The 18,477-nt window shown below is 35.8% G+C and overlaps 1 protein-coding gene across 1 annotated transcript; it reads left to right on the top strand.

Annotated features, from left to right (window-relative positions):
- The first annotated feature begins 311 nt into the window (after nucleotides 1-311).
- LOC111503138 (zinc carboxypeptidase) lies at nucleotides 312-15,206 on the top strand. Its single transcript, XM_074182505.1, has 6 exons — nucleotides 312-873; nucleotides 3,584-3,753; nucleotides 4,222-4,357; nucleotides 8,490-8,777; nucleotides 10,703-10,787; nucleotides 14,968-15,206. Exons 1-6 carry the CDS (start codon nucleotides 502-504, stop codon nucleotides 15,150-15,152), a joined length of 1,236 nt encoding a protein of 411 aa, XP_074038606.1. The 5' UTR covers nucleotides 312-501; the 3' UTR covers nucleotides 15,153-15,206.
- The last annotated feature ends 3,271 nt before the right edge of the window (nucleotides 15,207-18,477 follow it).

The following is an 18,477-nucleotide window of genomic DNA, read 5'->3' as shown; positions in this document are numbered from 1 at the left end:
ATTAACGGAAAAACAGATTTTAAACAGATGTTAAACAGACAGATTTGCTATTTCCGAAATATAAATAGTACCCCTATTACCTGTCAACAACCCAGACAAATCCATTCCGATAAAACTGTGGATCATGATATTTCAATTGTTTTCCGTTGAGAAAACAGGCAGTTGGAGTAATAACATTCAATTGAACTGTCGAATCTCTATTTAATCAATTATGATTATTATATCTTGGCTCAGTTATCATGAAGATAATCACTTGTAATAATTACTTTTATCAATATTTATTATGTTACAAATCCATGTTAATGGAAACTTTACGACTCGTTTCTACAATTGTCCTTCAAAAATAATTCATAGCCTATCGTTATTCTCTCGATTTGAATTTTCTTCATTGTTTCCCACTTTTTTCATCTCTCAAGTATTTGATATTGATTACGTATAAAATATCTTTGGAATCGTCAGTGTTTAAATTATCTTATGTTTGTGCGGTATATCTGGTAGGAAATGAATTTATTTCTCTTTGGTATACTGATTTGTGTCAGCTACTCATCGACATCGGCTGGAAAAGTAAGGTATGACAACTACACCCTCTACAGACTCACTCCAAAAAATGAGAGAGAAGTGAATCTTCTCAAGAATATAGAAGAATCTAATCCTTCGGGGTATGATTTCTGGACCTCAGCACGATCGGTTGGTACTCCTGTAGAGATTTTGATTCCTCCCCAGAGTGGAAATGCATTGCGAAGAATTTCGAGCATATTTGGAATACATACTGAGGTACTCATAGAGAATATCCAGGAAAAAATAGATCAGGAAGCTGGTTCACTGGAAGGTTCTGGTGACTTCGATTGGACTAAATATCATACTGTTGAGGAGGTAAAAAGTGATTTATTTATTCAGTTATTTTACTTATTCATTCATTTATTTATTCCATTCCCTGGTACAGATAAAGTATCTGCTGAAACATTGCACCATTTCAAAGATCAAATAGCAAAACCTATAAGTACACTTGCAAATAAAATTCTGACAATGGAAGTCCGAACTAGTGAAATACAACTTTAGTATACACACTTTTTTCACATAACCTCAAAATGTATGTGAAAAATTCAAATAACCAATAACCAATTTCATCAAAAAAATGTGATTGCTGCAATTTTATTCAATTATAAAGTTCATTTATTCAATTCAAAATACATTCATGTCATAGAAAATCTCATAAAGTATAAATATACAAAACCTTAACATTTGATCCAACTTACCGTGCTTTTTTGGTCTTTGGCTCTCTTTAACTCTTCCATTGGAACGATTGGGCTTCGGTTTCGATGTCATAACACACTTCATACCAAAAATTTTTCAAAAAAATTAGATAGCATGAGCCAATCGACATGATGTTATCCTCAGCAATTTCTCAACGTTTTCATCAGTTGTTGATGTGATGGGGCTTCCAGGGTGAGCATCGTCATCCATATCTCCTTGAACTTCTGTGGAAAGTTTGTACCACTTGTTAACATTTTATGACATAGAGTACAATCACCGTATGCTACTGTCAACATTTCAAGTGTTTTTGAGCACCAAACCTGTGTGCATTCAACACATATTTCAAAATCAGTATTCGTGAGAGTCTTGAAAAATTAATAACATATATTGCATGCCCTTAAATAAAAATAGATCGCTCACATCTTCAGTCAAATGTTAAATTTCCCTTTTGTTCACACTGATATTATTGAAGTATTCAGTTCTGTATAGGGGTTACATGAGTTTTGTGCAAAGTAAGAAGCGAAATATTTTTAATAAATTGATAGATGTAGCCGTTACTACGTGGTAGGAAATCATAATGAGGAAAAGAGAATGGAGAATGTTCCTCAATTTGGGTTATTACAGCAAATGCAAGTTTGAACAAAATGAAGTTGAGTTCAATTCATGAGTTTATCAAATTCACTTCGAAAAGTATTCAAATTGATGTTTCAAATGTTGGGTTTTAATTTTCAAAGGGATTTTTTTCTAATTCACGTATTGGCAACAGCGCCTATATCAAGTCAAAATCATTTATACATATCTAGATATTCTACTTTAAAAAAGGAAAATTATCTTTATGAATCAACAATTAAGGCAAAATATAAATTATGATTCAATACCATCTCCACAAGCCGCATAAACAACAGTTGTTTTGTTATTTATTTATTTATATAGAGGAAGATAGGTTAGGTGCACAAAATGTCATATGTCACAGAATGTCTCGGAACTCGGAACATAAGTAAACAGAACAATACGCCTCTGAAATATGTCATCCTTGTTTGTCTCATACAGGTAAGGGATTCATTGTCCTTTGTTAACTATAACCGATGTTGCCAAATGGTGAAATAGAAACGAATCCGTTTAAATGTTGAATGCATTATTTCATTCCTCTTTTTTAAGTATTCAAATAATTTTTTAGAGAAGAAGGTTGAAATGATAATTTAAATTGCGTTGTTGAAGAGCTCTTTTATGAAAACTAGATGATTTTCGTCAGGAGAAACATTCCTCATTGGAACTTTCTATGTTCCTTACCACTTTTATTTGTAACTAACGTTACTGCAGTTTCGTCCTATAAGGACATTTTCAAACTTATACATTAAACTAATAATGGTTTATTACATTAGCCTTTATATACCACCCCTTTAGGTAATAATAGAGGTACTTGACTTGATTGAGTACCTGTGTTTACAATTTGCAATGTAAAAGTGCCAATCTGGTTGCACCCACAATGTTCATGCTTGTGAATTTCCAAGGATTCTAAATAATTAAGTTTGTAACCTTTCCTTGCATAGTGCAAAATTTCCGTATCGTTGAGATTCGGAAATTTGTGGTTGCATGCAAATACTCCGGTCACTTATATACTCCACTTATAAACTCCAGATTTCTCCAACTTGTCCACCTCATCATTGGCATTGAAAAGGAAATTAGATAACCTGGCGTGTGGTCTGAATGCCACTTCCACATTATTTTTCCTGAAGAAACGCGCAATTATTTCTATTCTTTTTCCAAAATATGTTAGTAACCCATTTCTTGATTTCTGGATGTTTGACCTGAGGGTGTATTAATCTGTAAGTGAATTAACGGCTTTGTTTTCTGACTAACTTCTGGATAGTATCTGCGTTGAAACCATTATTATGACCTATCTGTGTAATTATATCAATTTCCCTAGCTATATTGTTAGCAGACAAAGGCAGTGAGAATGCTCTGTGCAACATTGAATTGTAGGCTGCTAATTTATGACTGTCTGGATGGAAAGAATCGCTTGGAATGGTGATGTCTGTATAGCTAGGTTTTCTGAAAACATTGAGCTCAAATTTATTCTGATCGTGTGTAACAGTCAGGTCTAAGAAATTTATCTGTTTCTCTATCTCTGTTTCGAGTATGAACTGAATGTTGCTATTGAGATTATTCATGAATGTCATAAATTGGTTCAGCTGTCAAGTAGTACCTTTGAAACAAGCGAGAATATTGTCTACATATCTGTACCCAGGTCGGAATTTACTATAGTGGTCTCCAAGCTGTTCATAAATATGTCGGCTAAAAGTGGACTGATGATTGTATTTGTTTCTAGATAAACCAATGGTTGGAATCTTTGGTTGATAAGTATCCAGGAGTAGTAACATTGATAAAAGGTGGATCATCATATGAAAACCGAGACATTATAGGAGTAAAAGTATCATTTAGTTCAAAAAATCAAAACAAAGCCGTATGGATTGATTCAAATATTCATGCAAGAGAGTGGTAAGTATAGTATTGAAATATTTTGTGGAAGAGGCAGTATTGTTAAGTACTGCCTCTTGCAGAGGCAATATGTAACAACTTTTGGCTCATCGAACCTGTAATCATGATAGCTTATAGAATTAGACTTTTTTTTCTAAAAATATCAATGAACTAATCAACTAAATCGAACATCAGTAGATTTAAAAAGTGCGGAAGCACAGAAAAGCCACATATTTTTATCATTGGTTTTTTGAAAATTGCGTTTTTGAAACTCGAAATTTCGACTTCAATTCCGAAATTTCCAAGAAACAAACAATACAAATATGTGGCTCTTCTGCCCTTTCGTGAAAAAGTACTGATTTAACACAGGTTCAATGAGCTCGTACAAAATAAATGTCAATTGGTTGAGTTTTTTCCAATAATTTATTATCAGTTACTACGTTTCTCACTGAGTAGAATTGTATACTCATCTGCTACTCTGTTTTTCAGGATTGCAGGAGCAGTGAATACTTTTATCCTAAATGAAATACTCACTAACAAGGATATCAGAAATGTATCCGAATCACATGACTGGTATATCTTTCCCGTGATCAATCCTGATGGTTATTCTTATACATTTACCAAGGTGAGGTGACCAAAATTTAGAGAGAAACTCTAAATATACTGATATTTTCAGATTTGGATTTTTTCTTTTCGATTATTCCATTTTTTGATATTTCTGTTTTTTTTGTTGCATTACACGCTTTATATTAGCTTCACCTGTATGTATGTATGTTTGTAACTCTCAAGCTCGGTATCTGACAGAATTACCGACATTATTGCTTGATCTGCCCGCGAAGCAGATGGCGCTGTACGAAAATATCAATGGTCATTTTTCGAAACAATAAACGGCTGATTGATCCCAAAGTTTAAATAGAATAAATATAGTTCAAAGAGACTGAAAAAACGCGCTTTTATAGCATACGAAACTAATAAATGAAAAATAAATATAGTTCAAAAAACTCAAAAACACGCTTTTGAAGAACATTCAACTAAAAAGTCAAAAATAATATTTTTCCAAATAAGCTCAAAACAATAACTAACGAAAAATACTAGTATTATTATGAAAAAAGCGACGGGCGCTTGATAGAAGCGCCCACCCGTTTTTTAGTTTTTTAAACGATATTTATTCTGTTACAAGTTTGTATCTACCTTCAGCCTAACGTTTCACATGTGTTCGCAATTGTCTCCGGTTATTTTTGGAAAACGCCACATTTGAGTTTCTGATATCAACTATTCATTTCAGTTCAAAATCACTGAATCATATGAAAAAATATATAGGAGTATTTATTCAATGTAACAGCAGTCTGAAAGGGATGAAATATACAGGCTGACTCACGGTGGATGGCACATAAGACGTTTCTGGTGGACCAGACTGCGGATCACTTTTAAAATTCAATTGACAGCATATTCCGACATTACCTAGACGACTAAAATATTTTCGACAATGCGGTGTTGCCACTTCCATTATAAAGTAGTAGCAAGTTCGATTTTTTGAATGTAACACCCTGTATATAATATTAATTTTGGAACCTACAATTACACGACAACTCTTGATATCTTCCTATACATATCTGTTACTTTTTTCGAAATATAAATTAATTTCAATTTTTTTTCGAAAATCATGACCTATAAAAATGCTGATATCTTTGAATTGAGGGATACTATGGTACGTAAATTTGGTTTCGAGTAGAAGAAGAATATATTTATTGAAATAGGTAACCCTAATAAACAATATCATATAAAACATATTACTAACATTTTAGAAATTAAAAATAATTATAAAAAACTTAAAATGTAGATATAGTGCAAAATTGAAAATGGAAAAATTAAAATTTCTAGTTTGAAAAATAACGACATATGCAATATAGGTGCAGCTCCAATACAACGATGAATAGAAGAAAACAATATATAAATACTAGGTATATTAATTAATATCATCTTACCAAGTATTATTCTATCTAGCATTATGGATGGATTTCAATAACTGTCTTTTAAAAATACTTAATAATGGACTAGATTCAATTACATTTGGTAATTTATTGTATGCATCAAACCCTTTGAAAAATGAAGAATTCATGGCACTTCTCCTATGCGTTCTGCATAAACGCAAATTAGTATGATTTCTTATGGCATATTTGTGCACTTCTAAATTTAGACTGACAAATTCAGAAAAATATGAAGGTGATAAGTTATTCAGAATTTTATAGGTATATAAATGTCATAGTTAAGTAATACAACCGTAAAGAAACTGGTAGCCACCGCAAAGTTTGTAACATGATTCCGATTTCAGTGAATCTATTCACTTTTAGAACAATTCGCATACCGCGATTTTGAAGTTTTTGTAATTGAGATGTTTCATTTAGATTGAACAAGAAAATAATAAGAGCACAGTAATCAAAATGTGGTTGGATAATCGCATTGTATAGGTACATTAATGTTAGACTGGGAGGATAAATTACCAAAGAAATATAGTTTTTTAGATATTTTTTTACATATAGATATAATCAAGATGATTGCCAAAACGTAATAAATTATCTGACTGGAATGCAAGCTATTTGAGACATGACACAATTTCAATGTTTTCATTATCGATTTGTAGATTTACTTCATTTAAATCAAGGTTGTTCCATTTATATTTTATTGTCATAATCATTCCTTTAGTTTTCATTTTATTCAGTTTCAATTCATTGGCCATGAGGTACTCATTTACATCCTTTAATGCGGCATCCATTTCATCAATAGCTTTATCTAAGCTTGTATCGTAGCATGCCAATAGTTTATGTCATTCAAGTATAAGATAAAAGGCAGAGGTCCTAACACGCTACCCTGCGGCACACCTATATGTATATCCAATTCCTGTGAGATATCTTGAACTGTGACTTTTTGATTTCTATAGGATAAATAGTCAGACAACCATTGGTAAACATCACCATCAATGCTTGAACCTCTTAATTTTATTAGAAGAATGTTACGGTCAATTGTTTCATAAGCCCTCTTCAGATCGAGGTTAGGTGATACTTCAGCGTAATTTCCGTTACTTCAATACAGGGTGGTGAAAAAATACAGTTTTTGCGTTTGCTTGAAAATCTGACTGAAAGTTAATTATTTCAAGTGGACCACCCTGTATTATTGAAAATTCAGAAAGCTGTTAAAATTTGCTTTCTTTCTATGTGATATCATGCGTATATACCTGACTATTTAAGTTTCGGACTTATTCGAGAAGATGTCCCTTCAGAACGGTATTCCCATTCGATGTTTTGTATGCAGGCCATGGTTACTATTTGACAGAAACGTTGTGTCATTCTCCTGATAATATTGACATTTTCGTCACTTCACAAGTTGAAAAAACCTTCAAAACGATGGAACACAAGTATTCAAACGAAGTTCTTATGAATTTGTTTATTATTTTTGGACACTGTGATAAAATTATCAGCAGGATGTGTAAAAAGTTCAGTGAAATGAACATCTAACTCCAAATCAAATTTCAGTGCCATTGTATTCCTTATCTCAAAGATATCAGCATTTTTAGAGATCATGATTTCCGAAAAAAAAAATTAAATTAATCTATAATTCAATAACAGATAGGTATAGGGAAATATCAAGAAAAATAAGTGGTCGGGTGTTTTAGATTCCAAAAATAAGATTGTATACAAAGTGTTCCATTTGAAAAATCAAAGTTGCTACTACTTTCAAATGGAAGTGGCAATGCTCCACTGTCAAAAATATTTTAGAGAATGTCCGAATATGCTCCTCTTTGAATTTTCAAAGTGATTTAATGTCTGGTTCACCAGAAACGTCTAATATGCCATCCACTGTGGATCAGCCTGTATAACCCGTACTCTCACCAGATAGTCCTCTTCAATCTTCATTTCTTCATGCATTTCTCCAACTTTTTCTTCGTGAGCTCACTGGATACCCGAATTTGTTACGATTATCACGAGAGTAGGTTATTTCAAGAAAAGTGTTTGAAGAAAATATCCCTTCAGTGTAAAACTACATTAACATAATTGTGGTGATCATTTTCATCTCAGTGCAGGCAATTACTATTAAATTCAGTTCACTCCAAATGACTAAGTCACTAAAATGATAAGTGAGTTAATGGCATTAAACACAGCATTATTGTTTTCAGCACATAACTCTCGATTATTGGTCGGCAAAAAGAGCAACCTGAAGAATTCCCAACATCATCCTTATTTATAACATAGACCTGCGACTTGAGTGTCTTAAATTGCCTTATCTACTAGTCTTAAATTGATTTTTCAATGTGTACTCAGATGAATCTAATGAATAAAATATTATTTTAATAAGCTATAAAGTATACTATTAGGTATTGGTCCACAATCGTTACTCATAATATTATTATGTTCACTCTCACAGACATCTAGATGCCTGTTGTTAACTTGTTTAACTAGTCTTAATGAACTAGAGTCTATGGAATGGTTTCGTTGCAAAATATGATGGGCGACTGCTGATTTTATTATAAATGAATAGGTATAAATAAGGATAACATCGTAAGAATATTTAGTCTAATCTCCCTCTTGAAGATGATCACTTGGTGATCGAAACACGAATCGAGGTGTTAAAATAACGGTTTGGTGTTGGGAAAAAACTCCAGTAATATTCACTATCGTTATGTAAAATCTTTGAATAATAAATCAAATTTGAAGTAGTTCCAAGTGATAATAAATGGTTATAAATTTCAATATTTTGTCCAGGATCGTATGTGGCGAAAAACCAGAACCCCCTATGGAAAATGTTTTGGGGCCGATCCAAATCGAAACTGGGATTATAGATGGAACACAGGAGGAGCCGGTAGAGATCCTTGTGGTGAGACATATCCTGGACCGAAGGCTTTTTCAGAGCGAGAAATTTCGACTCTTTCCCAATACATTTCAAGCATTGCTTCCAAACTCAAGGTGTTCATCAGTTTTCATTCCTATTCGCAAATAGTACTTTTGCCGTATGGACACACCAGTCAACATTTGGACAATTACAATGTGACGGTGAGTTTTTGAAATGACAGTCATACTCTTTCATATTTGAAAGTGAAAGACATCTGGATTTTGGATATTTTAGAATTCCGACGTCAAATTTGATATTTTTTTCAAAAAATTTCAGAAAATCAGGCTTTTCTTGTAAATTTTGGAAAATTCCAAGGGAAAAAGTTGGTCATTTTCCAATTTCATTTCTTTTTACAAATTTGTGAACTTTTCACCGTCACTACAGCTCTTTATCATTTTTTTTTTAATTTTTCGAATCTTTCACTCTACCGATTCTAACGAAACATGATTCAAATTTCATAATTTTGATGAACACGATACTTTGATATCATATTTTACCCAAAAATAAACCACCTTGGATGGAATGAATCTATTGATTAAGAAAAACCTACAAATGTTACGGACTTCATGTGTGCACTTTCCAATAATTGAAAATTGAGCGATTCAGATATGTGAATGGTTATCTCGTTAACGGGCAGATGGGACGATGGCAAATATGTAGTTTGTTTTCGTTTCAGTCTAGTTCGAGGAGTGATACTCTGAAAGGAATTTTCGAATTTAATTCATTGGAAATATCATCGACTCAATTTTGATGATGGACACTACCTCTTGAACTGGCGAAAAGTCAAATAGCCCGAAACCGGTCTGCAAGTGTGCCTGTTACAATAATTGAAAATCGATTCCGGCAGTTGTATCGCTAACAGTATATGCAGGAATTACTTCTGTGAACAATCCTGCACTGACACCTGTTCGATATAATCCAACGCCCTTCGTGGTATTAGCCAAGAAGTAGTTGTTTTCTGATAGGTGTCAGTCCATTAACCTACAGTGTACGTGAGCTGAGACTTGCCTGAACGAATTGTCCTTTTGAATAATTTCCTGTTCAAAGATGCTTCATTCCCTTCTGAATCGATTCCAATGACTGGTTTTGATCCAATTAAACCACTTCCAGTGCCCTTTTTGCAATAATGTCAGCAGCTTCATCGCATTTCAGTCCATTGTGTTCGAAGTAAAATTTGGTAGGTATTCCTGATGAATGGTTTCTGCCTGATAGTCGCATGGAAACTCATACAGGTTGAAATCGTTCAGTATACTGGAAGTCGATTTTGGAATGTCAGTTGACTTTCTTATTCAAAAAACACTTTATTGTGAGATTTTACGAAAACGCAACACGTGTTTCGCCATACAATGGCTTCTTCGGGAGTGTCTTTGCTAACCAATTCTTGATATTCAATGCTTAATATACCTTATTCTAAATTGAAGGGATTATACCAGTGATGATGACAGTGTTCCATGTAAGTGCAATTTGTTACCATTCATTTAAAGTAGAACTCATGTGAATGATATCTGATTTTTATTCCACAACAAATGTTTGAAATACAAACTAAGTAGAGAAAAGTATATTCTGTATAATTCAGTGTTCGTATAGAAGTATTTGTTTCGAAAAAATTTTTTTTCTTCCGTATAATTCAATGTTTATATGAAAGAAGCTGTTTCAGGAGGACTTTCTTTCAGTTTGTGTCTGAAAGTTACTTTTTTGCATGATCTACACATCCATGTATAGAGTTACTTATTTTCAAATTGATTACTTCCTTCCTTTCTTTGGAAGATTCCCTAATCCTTTTTTTTATTAGGATGGAGTAGTAGAAAGCCAAAAACTTTCTTTCCCAAAAACCTTATTCTACAATTTGAAGTACCTACATTTCAAGTACCTGATTTGTACCTAACTTTGTAATGGATTGAATTACCTGAGCTCATGTCCCAGTTTCCATATTTGAAAAAATATTTAGTAACGAAGAGTTATTCAATTCTGATTGATAATGAATTCAATGGAGAAAATTCAGTATTTTCATTGGTTCTCTGAATAACCGACAATTATTCGTTACACCCTATAAGTATATCCAATTAAAAAAGTATTTTGTTTTCAGTACCCAATTGGTGTTAAAGCAGCCCATTCTTTAGCAAAAAGATACAAAACCAAGTTCGACGTAGGTACCATTACCGAAAGTGTAGGTGAGTTCAATGGTTGTCTTTCTGATAAAAAAAATTGGACAAATCATCGCAGAATACAGAGTTCTGATTGAACCGTTTCTGGAGTTTTATATTCGACGTTTCGGTCCTCATTTTGGAGCCATTTTCAAGAATTTGATGTGACTTGACGCCGGGGCCCCAATCTGCCTACTCCCCAGGTCTCTTTATGAATTCTCTCTAAGGTCTCAATCTGCCTACTCCTTAGATTGAACTGAGATGTCGATGGAAGGTGTCGGTGGTATTGATATCGGGGGAAGCTACTGAAATGGAAATGTGAGGGCGGGGCTTCGGGTGATTACCATCACCGGACGTGTTGGTGGGGGGTAAGCATCGGGAAATTACGAGTTTCCAAGTAGTTGGAAGTCTCTGACCGTCATTACTTTCATTCAGGCAGAAAGGTTGCTTTTTGATTTCGATGACCTAGCGAATTATCCGAGCTTGTAGTGTTTGCGCTGTGGGAGGATGGTCTTAGTGGCCTACATATGTTATATCGAAATCGGAGCATGGAATTTCATATATACCCTGGGATTCATTGACATGGGGGAACATTTCCACTTCAGTAGCTTCCGCGATATAAATACCACCAATCACCCATCGACACCTCAGTTCAATCTAAGGAGTAGGCAGATTCAGACCTTAGAGAGAACTCACGACCAGGCCTGGAGAGTAGACAGATTGAGGCCCCGTCGTCAAATCACATCAAATTCTTGAAAATGGCTCCAAAATGGAAGCCGAAACTTCGAATACAAAACTCCAGACGCGGTTCAACCCGATATCAACGACAACATACTACTGAATGAGTTCAGAAACAGAAGAGAACTAACTTTCTTTGCGGAAACTAGCAAATGGAATTGACAAATAACAAAATTTTTAAACACAACTAAAAACAAATTATTACACCAATGCATGTACACTTCGCAGTCTGAATTGCTTTAGAACTACCAAAGATCAGTTTCACTCTTCTCGACAACTTCGTATTGTTAGAATCATTATGGATAATAAAATCAGTGATATGTAGATTTGTGACTTCAAATTCAATTTAAACTTGTCGAATTCATACCCCATAAGAGATCGAATTAGTTGAACCGCTAAATATGGTACATTGTGTCTGATGATAATATACAGTTCGGAAAAAAGAAACATCGATAATAGTTGAAAAAGATAGATCACATATTCAGAAGTGATAATATGTTAAAAACTGTTTTTCCGTTAACCATTTGTCGCCCCCTACGAATGACAAGTCTCAAAAGTCGAAACTTGTACGAGCTAAGGACTAACGAGGTCTTTTCTTTCAACATGTAATTCCTAACACCAAAATACTTACTTCATTTCATTTATTTCATTTCATTCGACAACATATAGGTGGGATGTTCAAAAAATAAGATGAATGTTCACCAGAACTTACTGGGTACGTAATTAAGAGAATATTTCGAGTATTTTTTCGATTTTTTTTCTCATACAGATTTCGCACTCGTCTTGAATATATATTCATAATCTCAGTTGAAAGTGTTTTGCAGGTTCGGCGATTTTCTGCTATAAAAAAATGGATCAGAGGATTTCCATCATATTTTCTGTAATCAAGTGCTCAAAAAACTTAAAATGTTGACGGTGGCTTACGGTGATTGAACTCTACGTCAGAAAAATGTTAACAAGTGGTACACGCTTTTCACAGAAGAACGAGAAAATGGAGGGCGAGCGTCATCACTCTTTTCTCTTACTTTCCAAGCTTTTGTTCCACCAAGAAGAGTTCTCATGATAGAATGAGATCACTGCTTCGCGAAATTGCGTCGCTACTGTATCCATATTATTACAATTGTGAATTACAAAGTACGATTGGAGGGAGTTTTTATGCACCCTCCAATCAGTAGATTTTAAGTCACGATATTCCACTACACTGGTCTTAGATCTATTTCAATATTGAAAAGAATATATCTATAGTCTGAACAAGAAGGTGCAGTAGACACAGACTAATGGTGTATCTTGTTGCTCAGAGAATGTGAGCTGATGGTTAAGTATAATACCTCTTGCCTATTACTAGTGACAAAAGTTGGATCCGAGCCCTCATTCATTACAGACAGCCCTTCCCCTTCATGCTGCCCCACGCTGTATGGTGTGAATTGGAGTCACATCCCATTACTATTTGTAGTTTGTTCCTTTTGATATAGTCGATAAGTCGTCTAACACCGAGAGGAGGTACAGTATCCGAATCTCCCGGAAAGTAGACGGAGAAGGCGATAAAATGCGTCTTACCCTTCTTGCCCGATAGGTGAATTTGGATGGCTACCACGTCTTGGGTGCAGAAGCCTGTAAGCAAAAAATGGTTAATACCTTTCTTGATGACCAGACCATGCTCTGGGTTTCACCCCAAGGCACGCTATTACCTCACCAGGAATATTTCTCAGTCCGGTTACTCGGCCTGTATATCCTGTCCGTGATTCCTACAGAAAGGCAAGGTCGATTAATTCATCCTTGAAGTTTTTTCCAAGGACGTATGAAGCGGCCTTGGCATGTTGTCAGTTTGCCTGCAAACACCTGATGTTAACAAGTATTGCCGCAAACTTAGAACTCCTCGACCTTAGGAGGAAGAAGATTGGGGGTCCTCAAAGACACCTCCACCCTCCTCTCCCGGGATCGAGGGATGTGTAGGCTCAGATGATGAGGTGAGGACACCTGCTGTCTCTGAGTTGCCTGCCGATTTATTGGATCTCTTTGACGAGACGAATTTCGTCTTCGCTTTCAGAGAACCACGTCCAGCCTTTTTTCCTGGTTTTCTCGACGAGACGTTGGCCGTCTTCGTCTCCTGAGAAACACCTGTGTTCCTGGCCTTGGGCTGGGTGTGAGCCCGTGATTTACCCCTATGTTTGGTGTGGTTGAACTCCTCCCCACTAGAGTGACTCGTTTGAGTAGTTTCTTGCTGGGAGGGTGCTCGGATTTTAGGGCGGAATAAGACCTGCCCAAAACCAAAATGTTGTCTGAAACCCGTCCTCGCTAGCACGGCCATGGATCCATTGTCTAGAGCGAAGGTTCATTATTGCCCATTGCCTGACTTTTCCTTGTGGGGGATCATCCACTCCAAGGTTGACAGATCATGGTTCATTTTCCTCAATCTAGTGAGGACCTGTTCGGAGGTCAGTCTATGACTGCCTCCGTCAGGTAGGTAAGCAACACAGATGTGTGGCTTCAGAAGCTGGTCCCCTGTGACGCATTTCAGGAAAGAGCCCTCCCACGGTTGCAGGGTATTAACTACACCCGCAAGCCAGTCGGCGCTAACCTGATCCTCACAGACAACCTGTAACCATCCAGGCCGAAATACACAGCTTTGGAATTGTATCTGTGGCCCATCGTCTGGAATAACCTCCACAGCCGACAAAATATCCTCTGAAGAGATTCCAGCTGGTTGACCGTTAATGAGGTAATCGGATAATCAAGTTGCAAGATTCCCCCCTTGATGCCCGCGACAACCTTTCCATGTGAGGGTTTCTGCACATCAGGTATACCTGACGATGCCTTAGATTCAACCGTGCAGGGCTTTTTCGCCTCTGGTTTCGGTGAATCATCATTTGAGGGCAAACGTTTGCTAACCTGCTCAAGGGGGGTTTGTTCCCCCACCTGAGACAGAGTCTGCGTACGCCGCTCAAGAATTTGGTGCAAGGCGGTGTCATAAGGTACTCCGCTCTGGAGGAGACGACTCAGTCGTTTCCTGGCTGCACCACTAAACTTTTTCCCAGGTTCAGTTTTTGAATCAGGATTTGGAGAGTTGAGAAGCTCTCGCTCCTGATCTAAACGTACAGGAGCGAGAGCTTCTCAGGTCAGTTGCAGTCATTTTTTTCACAGGCTATTCATGTTCTCTTCGAGCAAAAAAGATAAAGTAGAAAAGATATCAACGAGATAGTTAAAAGTAACGAATATTCTTGAAACACAGTGGATAAGTTCATTGTGAAGAGAAAAAATCAGCCTGTGAATCCTCCTTCACAGCAGAAAAAAGGGTAGTTTGTAAGTAGTTTTAGGTCATCCTTTGATGATGCTTACTTGGTAAACGAATCGCGCGCCGACAGACAGTATTTGTGATATGGTGAGGGTAAAGTGTTTTTAACAGACACCGAAGTAAAAGTTGATCATTCAAATCATAACAAATCTTTCATATTTATCAATACTTTTTCAGGTATTGCCACGGGATCCAGTGTAGACTGGGTCAAAGGGGTGCACCATATCCCAGTAGCGTTCGGATTCGAACTGCGTGATACAGGTAGATATGGTTTTCTGCTACCTGCGAAGCAAATCATTCCCTCTGGTTTGGAAACTCTTGATGCCATTCTAACAATTGTGGAAGAATCAGATAAAGTTTAAAATACCAAATGATGTTCATATCACATAAAAACAATTAAATGATTTCAATATTTATTCCTGTTCTTTATTTTGAAACATTGAAGAATCTGAATGGCTGGAGAACTTAACAATAACTGATTACTTTGGGGCTGCAACCTTATTTTATGAAGAGCTTTCACTCTGCCAACATTAGGAAAATATGTGCAGTTCATATAAAGAAAAATCCTACCCCATCTGGATGCTAAAGAGACTTGTACTTACCTTGGGGTGAAACAACACAACTTCCAAGAGGTGAACACAGTAAAGAACCCACTTCCCGGCTGTTATCAACAAATATGCTGAATGTACATTAAAAATAATAATGATATTAAGCATCATTAAAATTCATAACAGATTTTGACAAGAGATGTATTATAATATGATATGGTGAAGTATCACTGCAGCTTTTTCAACTGAAACCCAAATATAAGCAGGTAGGTAGATTAAAAGTACGTGTATCCGTTCGACTCTTTGCTGCAGTCTGCCAATCGCTGAAATCCTAATCCAGTCCGCGGTTGGGCCGGTACCAGGGCCTCAATTTTCTCGTGAAGGATAATTCACTCCAATGTTGAACAACCCTTGTACCTCAATCTAGCGAGAGCCTCACCAGCGATCTAGGAAACGCTTTCTCATTGCTGCATGGTATTAACTACACACCTGCCAGGAAATGCTCTCTTGATCCTCTCAAGTAACCTGTAGCCATTCAGGCTCCCTCAGACATACGTCTCTGAAATCTTTTCATGGACCATTTTCTCTGGTTTGTTCTCTTCAATCGTAATTGGTACGGTATATTTCCCACCTAAATCTTCTCCAACTTTATACCAATCTTACTTTGATCAACTAATTACCTTGAACGAGCAATATAGTAATGCAAACCTTTTCTTAATTGCCGATTTTAATCTTTCACCAACATTATGGGATGTACAGAATTATTGCTCTGTTGCTTCTCCTCTGCCTCTATCTACTCTATCTGAGATAGATTCAATTGAAACGATATGCAACATGTGTGCTTTTCTCAATATTTTTCAGTCCAAGGAAATAATCAACGATAGAGAAGCTACTCTTGATCTCATCTTATCAACAGTAGATCTTACGGTCCTGAAGGCTGTTGACATCTTAATTCCTGAAGACTCCCATCATCCTCCGCTTGAATTTAATTTGCTACTGGTGAAGAGTATTACTATGACTTCCTTCTCGCTGACAATGCTTCGATAAACTCGTCCCTTGAAGCAATCGATTGGTATGGTGCATTACATGGAAAGGAGCTTTCTGATATGATTTCGATATTTTACGACATTCTTTATTATATCATCGATCACTTTGTTCCTCAAAAGAAAATTGTGAAAAGAGATTTCCATGCTGGCACTCCCCTGAGCTACAGAAACTACTTTATGAGAAGAAATCAGCTCACAAGATCTAAAAGAGGGCAACGTGTCCAGAAAGCTACGCAGCATTAAGCAATTTAATATCTAGATGTAAATATTTAGCCAATGTTATACAGATTACATTCAACGCACTGAACATTGTATTATTAATAAAGTTAAATCCTTTAGGAAATTTGTAAGCAGCAAAATGGAAAATAACACTATACCTAATGCACTGACTTTTGGAAATCGTACTGCTTCCAATGGGATCGATATTGCCAACCTTTATGCTAATCAATGTGCTTCCATCTATACAAGCCAATCTTTATATCCTTATAATACCAATATTACATCCATGTTCAATGTGTCCAATTACCACATTGAAATCTCTAGAATGAACAAAAACTGTCCAAACTTAATATCAACAAAGGTCCTGGTCCTGATGGAATTCCTCCAACCTATTTTAAATCATTCAGCTTCATTTTAGCTCGACCACTTTTCTATATATTTAATAATTCCCAATAATCTGGCAAATTTCCGGATTATTGGAGAACCTCATGTCACCCCAATATATATAAATCAGGCCGAAATTCCAACGTGTGTAATTATAGTCCCATTTCTATTCTTAGCGCAATCCCTAAAACTTTTGAGAGCATCATTTTTGATTACCTTATTTATGACTGCTTTCCAATTATAGAGACCCAACTATTTGGATTCACATCCAAAAAGTCAGCTGAACTGGGTCTGATTAACTACGTTGATTTTTTGTCTGACGCTCTAAGGATTTGCAAGTTGAATCTGTGTACACTGGTTTCTCCAAATCTTTTGACAAAGTTAATCATGAGCTATTGATCCATAAACTCTGTTTATATGGTGTTGATAGGTAAATATTGCAGTGGCTCAAGAGCGAACTTGTTAGAGTTAAGCATTACTATTCTCATACCATCGCAGTTACATCGGGTGTTCCACAAGGTTTACATTTGAGAGCATTGTTGTTAAATCTTTTCATCAACGATCTAATCAGCTGTTTCCATGAAAGCGAAACTTTGCTATTTGCCGACGATTCAAAATGTTTTAAAATAATTAAAAGTGAAGCTGATACATTGTGCCTACAAAAAAATATAGATTGCCTATCTTACTGATGTTCGCAAAATGGTATTTGCTTGAATGAATCCAAATGCCAAATTCTTTTCTTTCATCAAACACATCACCCAATCACTTTAGAATCTACTATATAAAAATGGATGTTTGGTTGGTAAGTGATAAACTTCTACGTCGCTCAACCGATCGTGATGAAACTTGACATGTATAAGTAATTTTTCATAGAGAAGGTTTTTAGGCTATCAATTTTTCCGTAACTCGCCACTAGATGGCGCTGTAGAACAATTTTTTGAAAGCACTGTTCTATAACGCTGCGCACGCCTAAGTTCGTTGATTCTGATAAAACATTGGAACAGCAGTGATACGCAACATAGTACTAGTATAGTATAAATAATTGGACCTTACATTTTGCTATTGAAACCAAAGATCTAGGTGTGATCCTAGACTCCACACTTAGCTATAAATCACACATTTCCGCTGTACTTAAAAAGCATTTTGAACATATCTTAATACTTCTTTTCAAAATTATCAACGGACTGAGTATCTGCCTCGAGCTACTCTCCAAAATATCTTTACATGTTCCCAGTCATTCAACTAGACAGGTGCAAACGTTTTACGTTTCTTTTCACAGATTCAATTATTCATACAACAGCTTTATTCCCAGAACTCTTCGATTGGCTAACACTTTAAATAACCTTCAAATCTTTAATATATCAGTTTTCCGCTTTGAAAACCATATTCTTCGCCTAGTCATCTAATACTTTCTGCTTGTGTTGTTGTTTTCTGTCTAGTATTACTTGCCTGTAAGAATTATATTAGTTCATATTGTTATACATTTTAAT

This window comes from Leptinotarsa decemlineata, unplaced genomic scaffold, assembly GCF_025532065.1.
Source record: "Leptinotarsa decemlineata unplaced genomic scaffold, Ldec_3_MD MMD2_P_RNA_scaffold_2, whole genome shotgun sequence".
NCBI classification, from domain to species: Eukaryota; Metazoa; Arthropoda; class Insecta; order Coleoptera; family Chrysomelidae; genus Leptinotarsa; species Leptinotarsa decemlineata.
The sequence above is the reverse complement of the archived record's forward strand: the minus strand, read 5'-3'. Positions and strand labels throughout refer to the sequence as shown.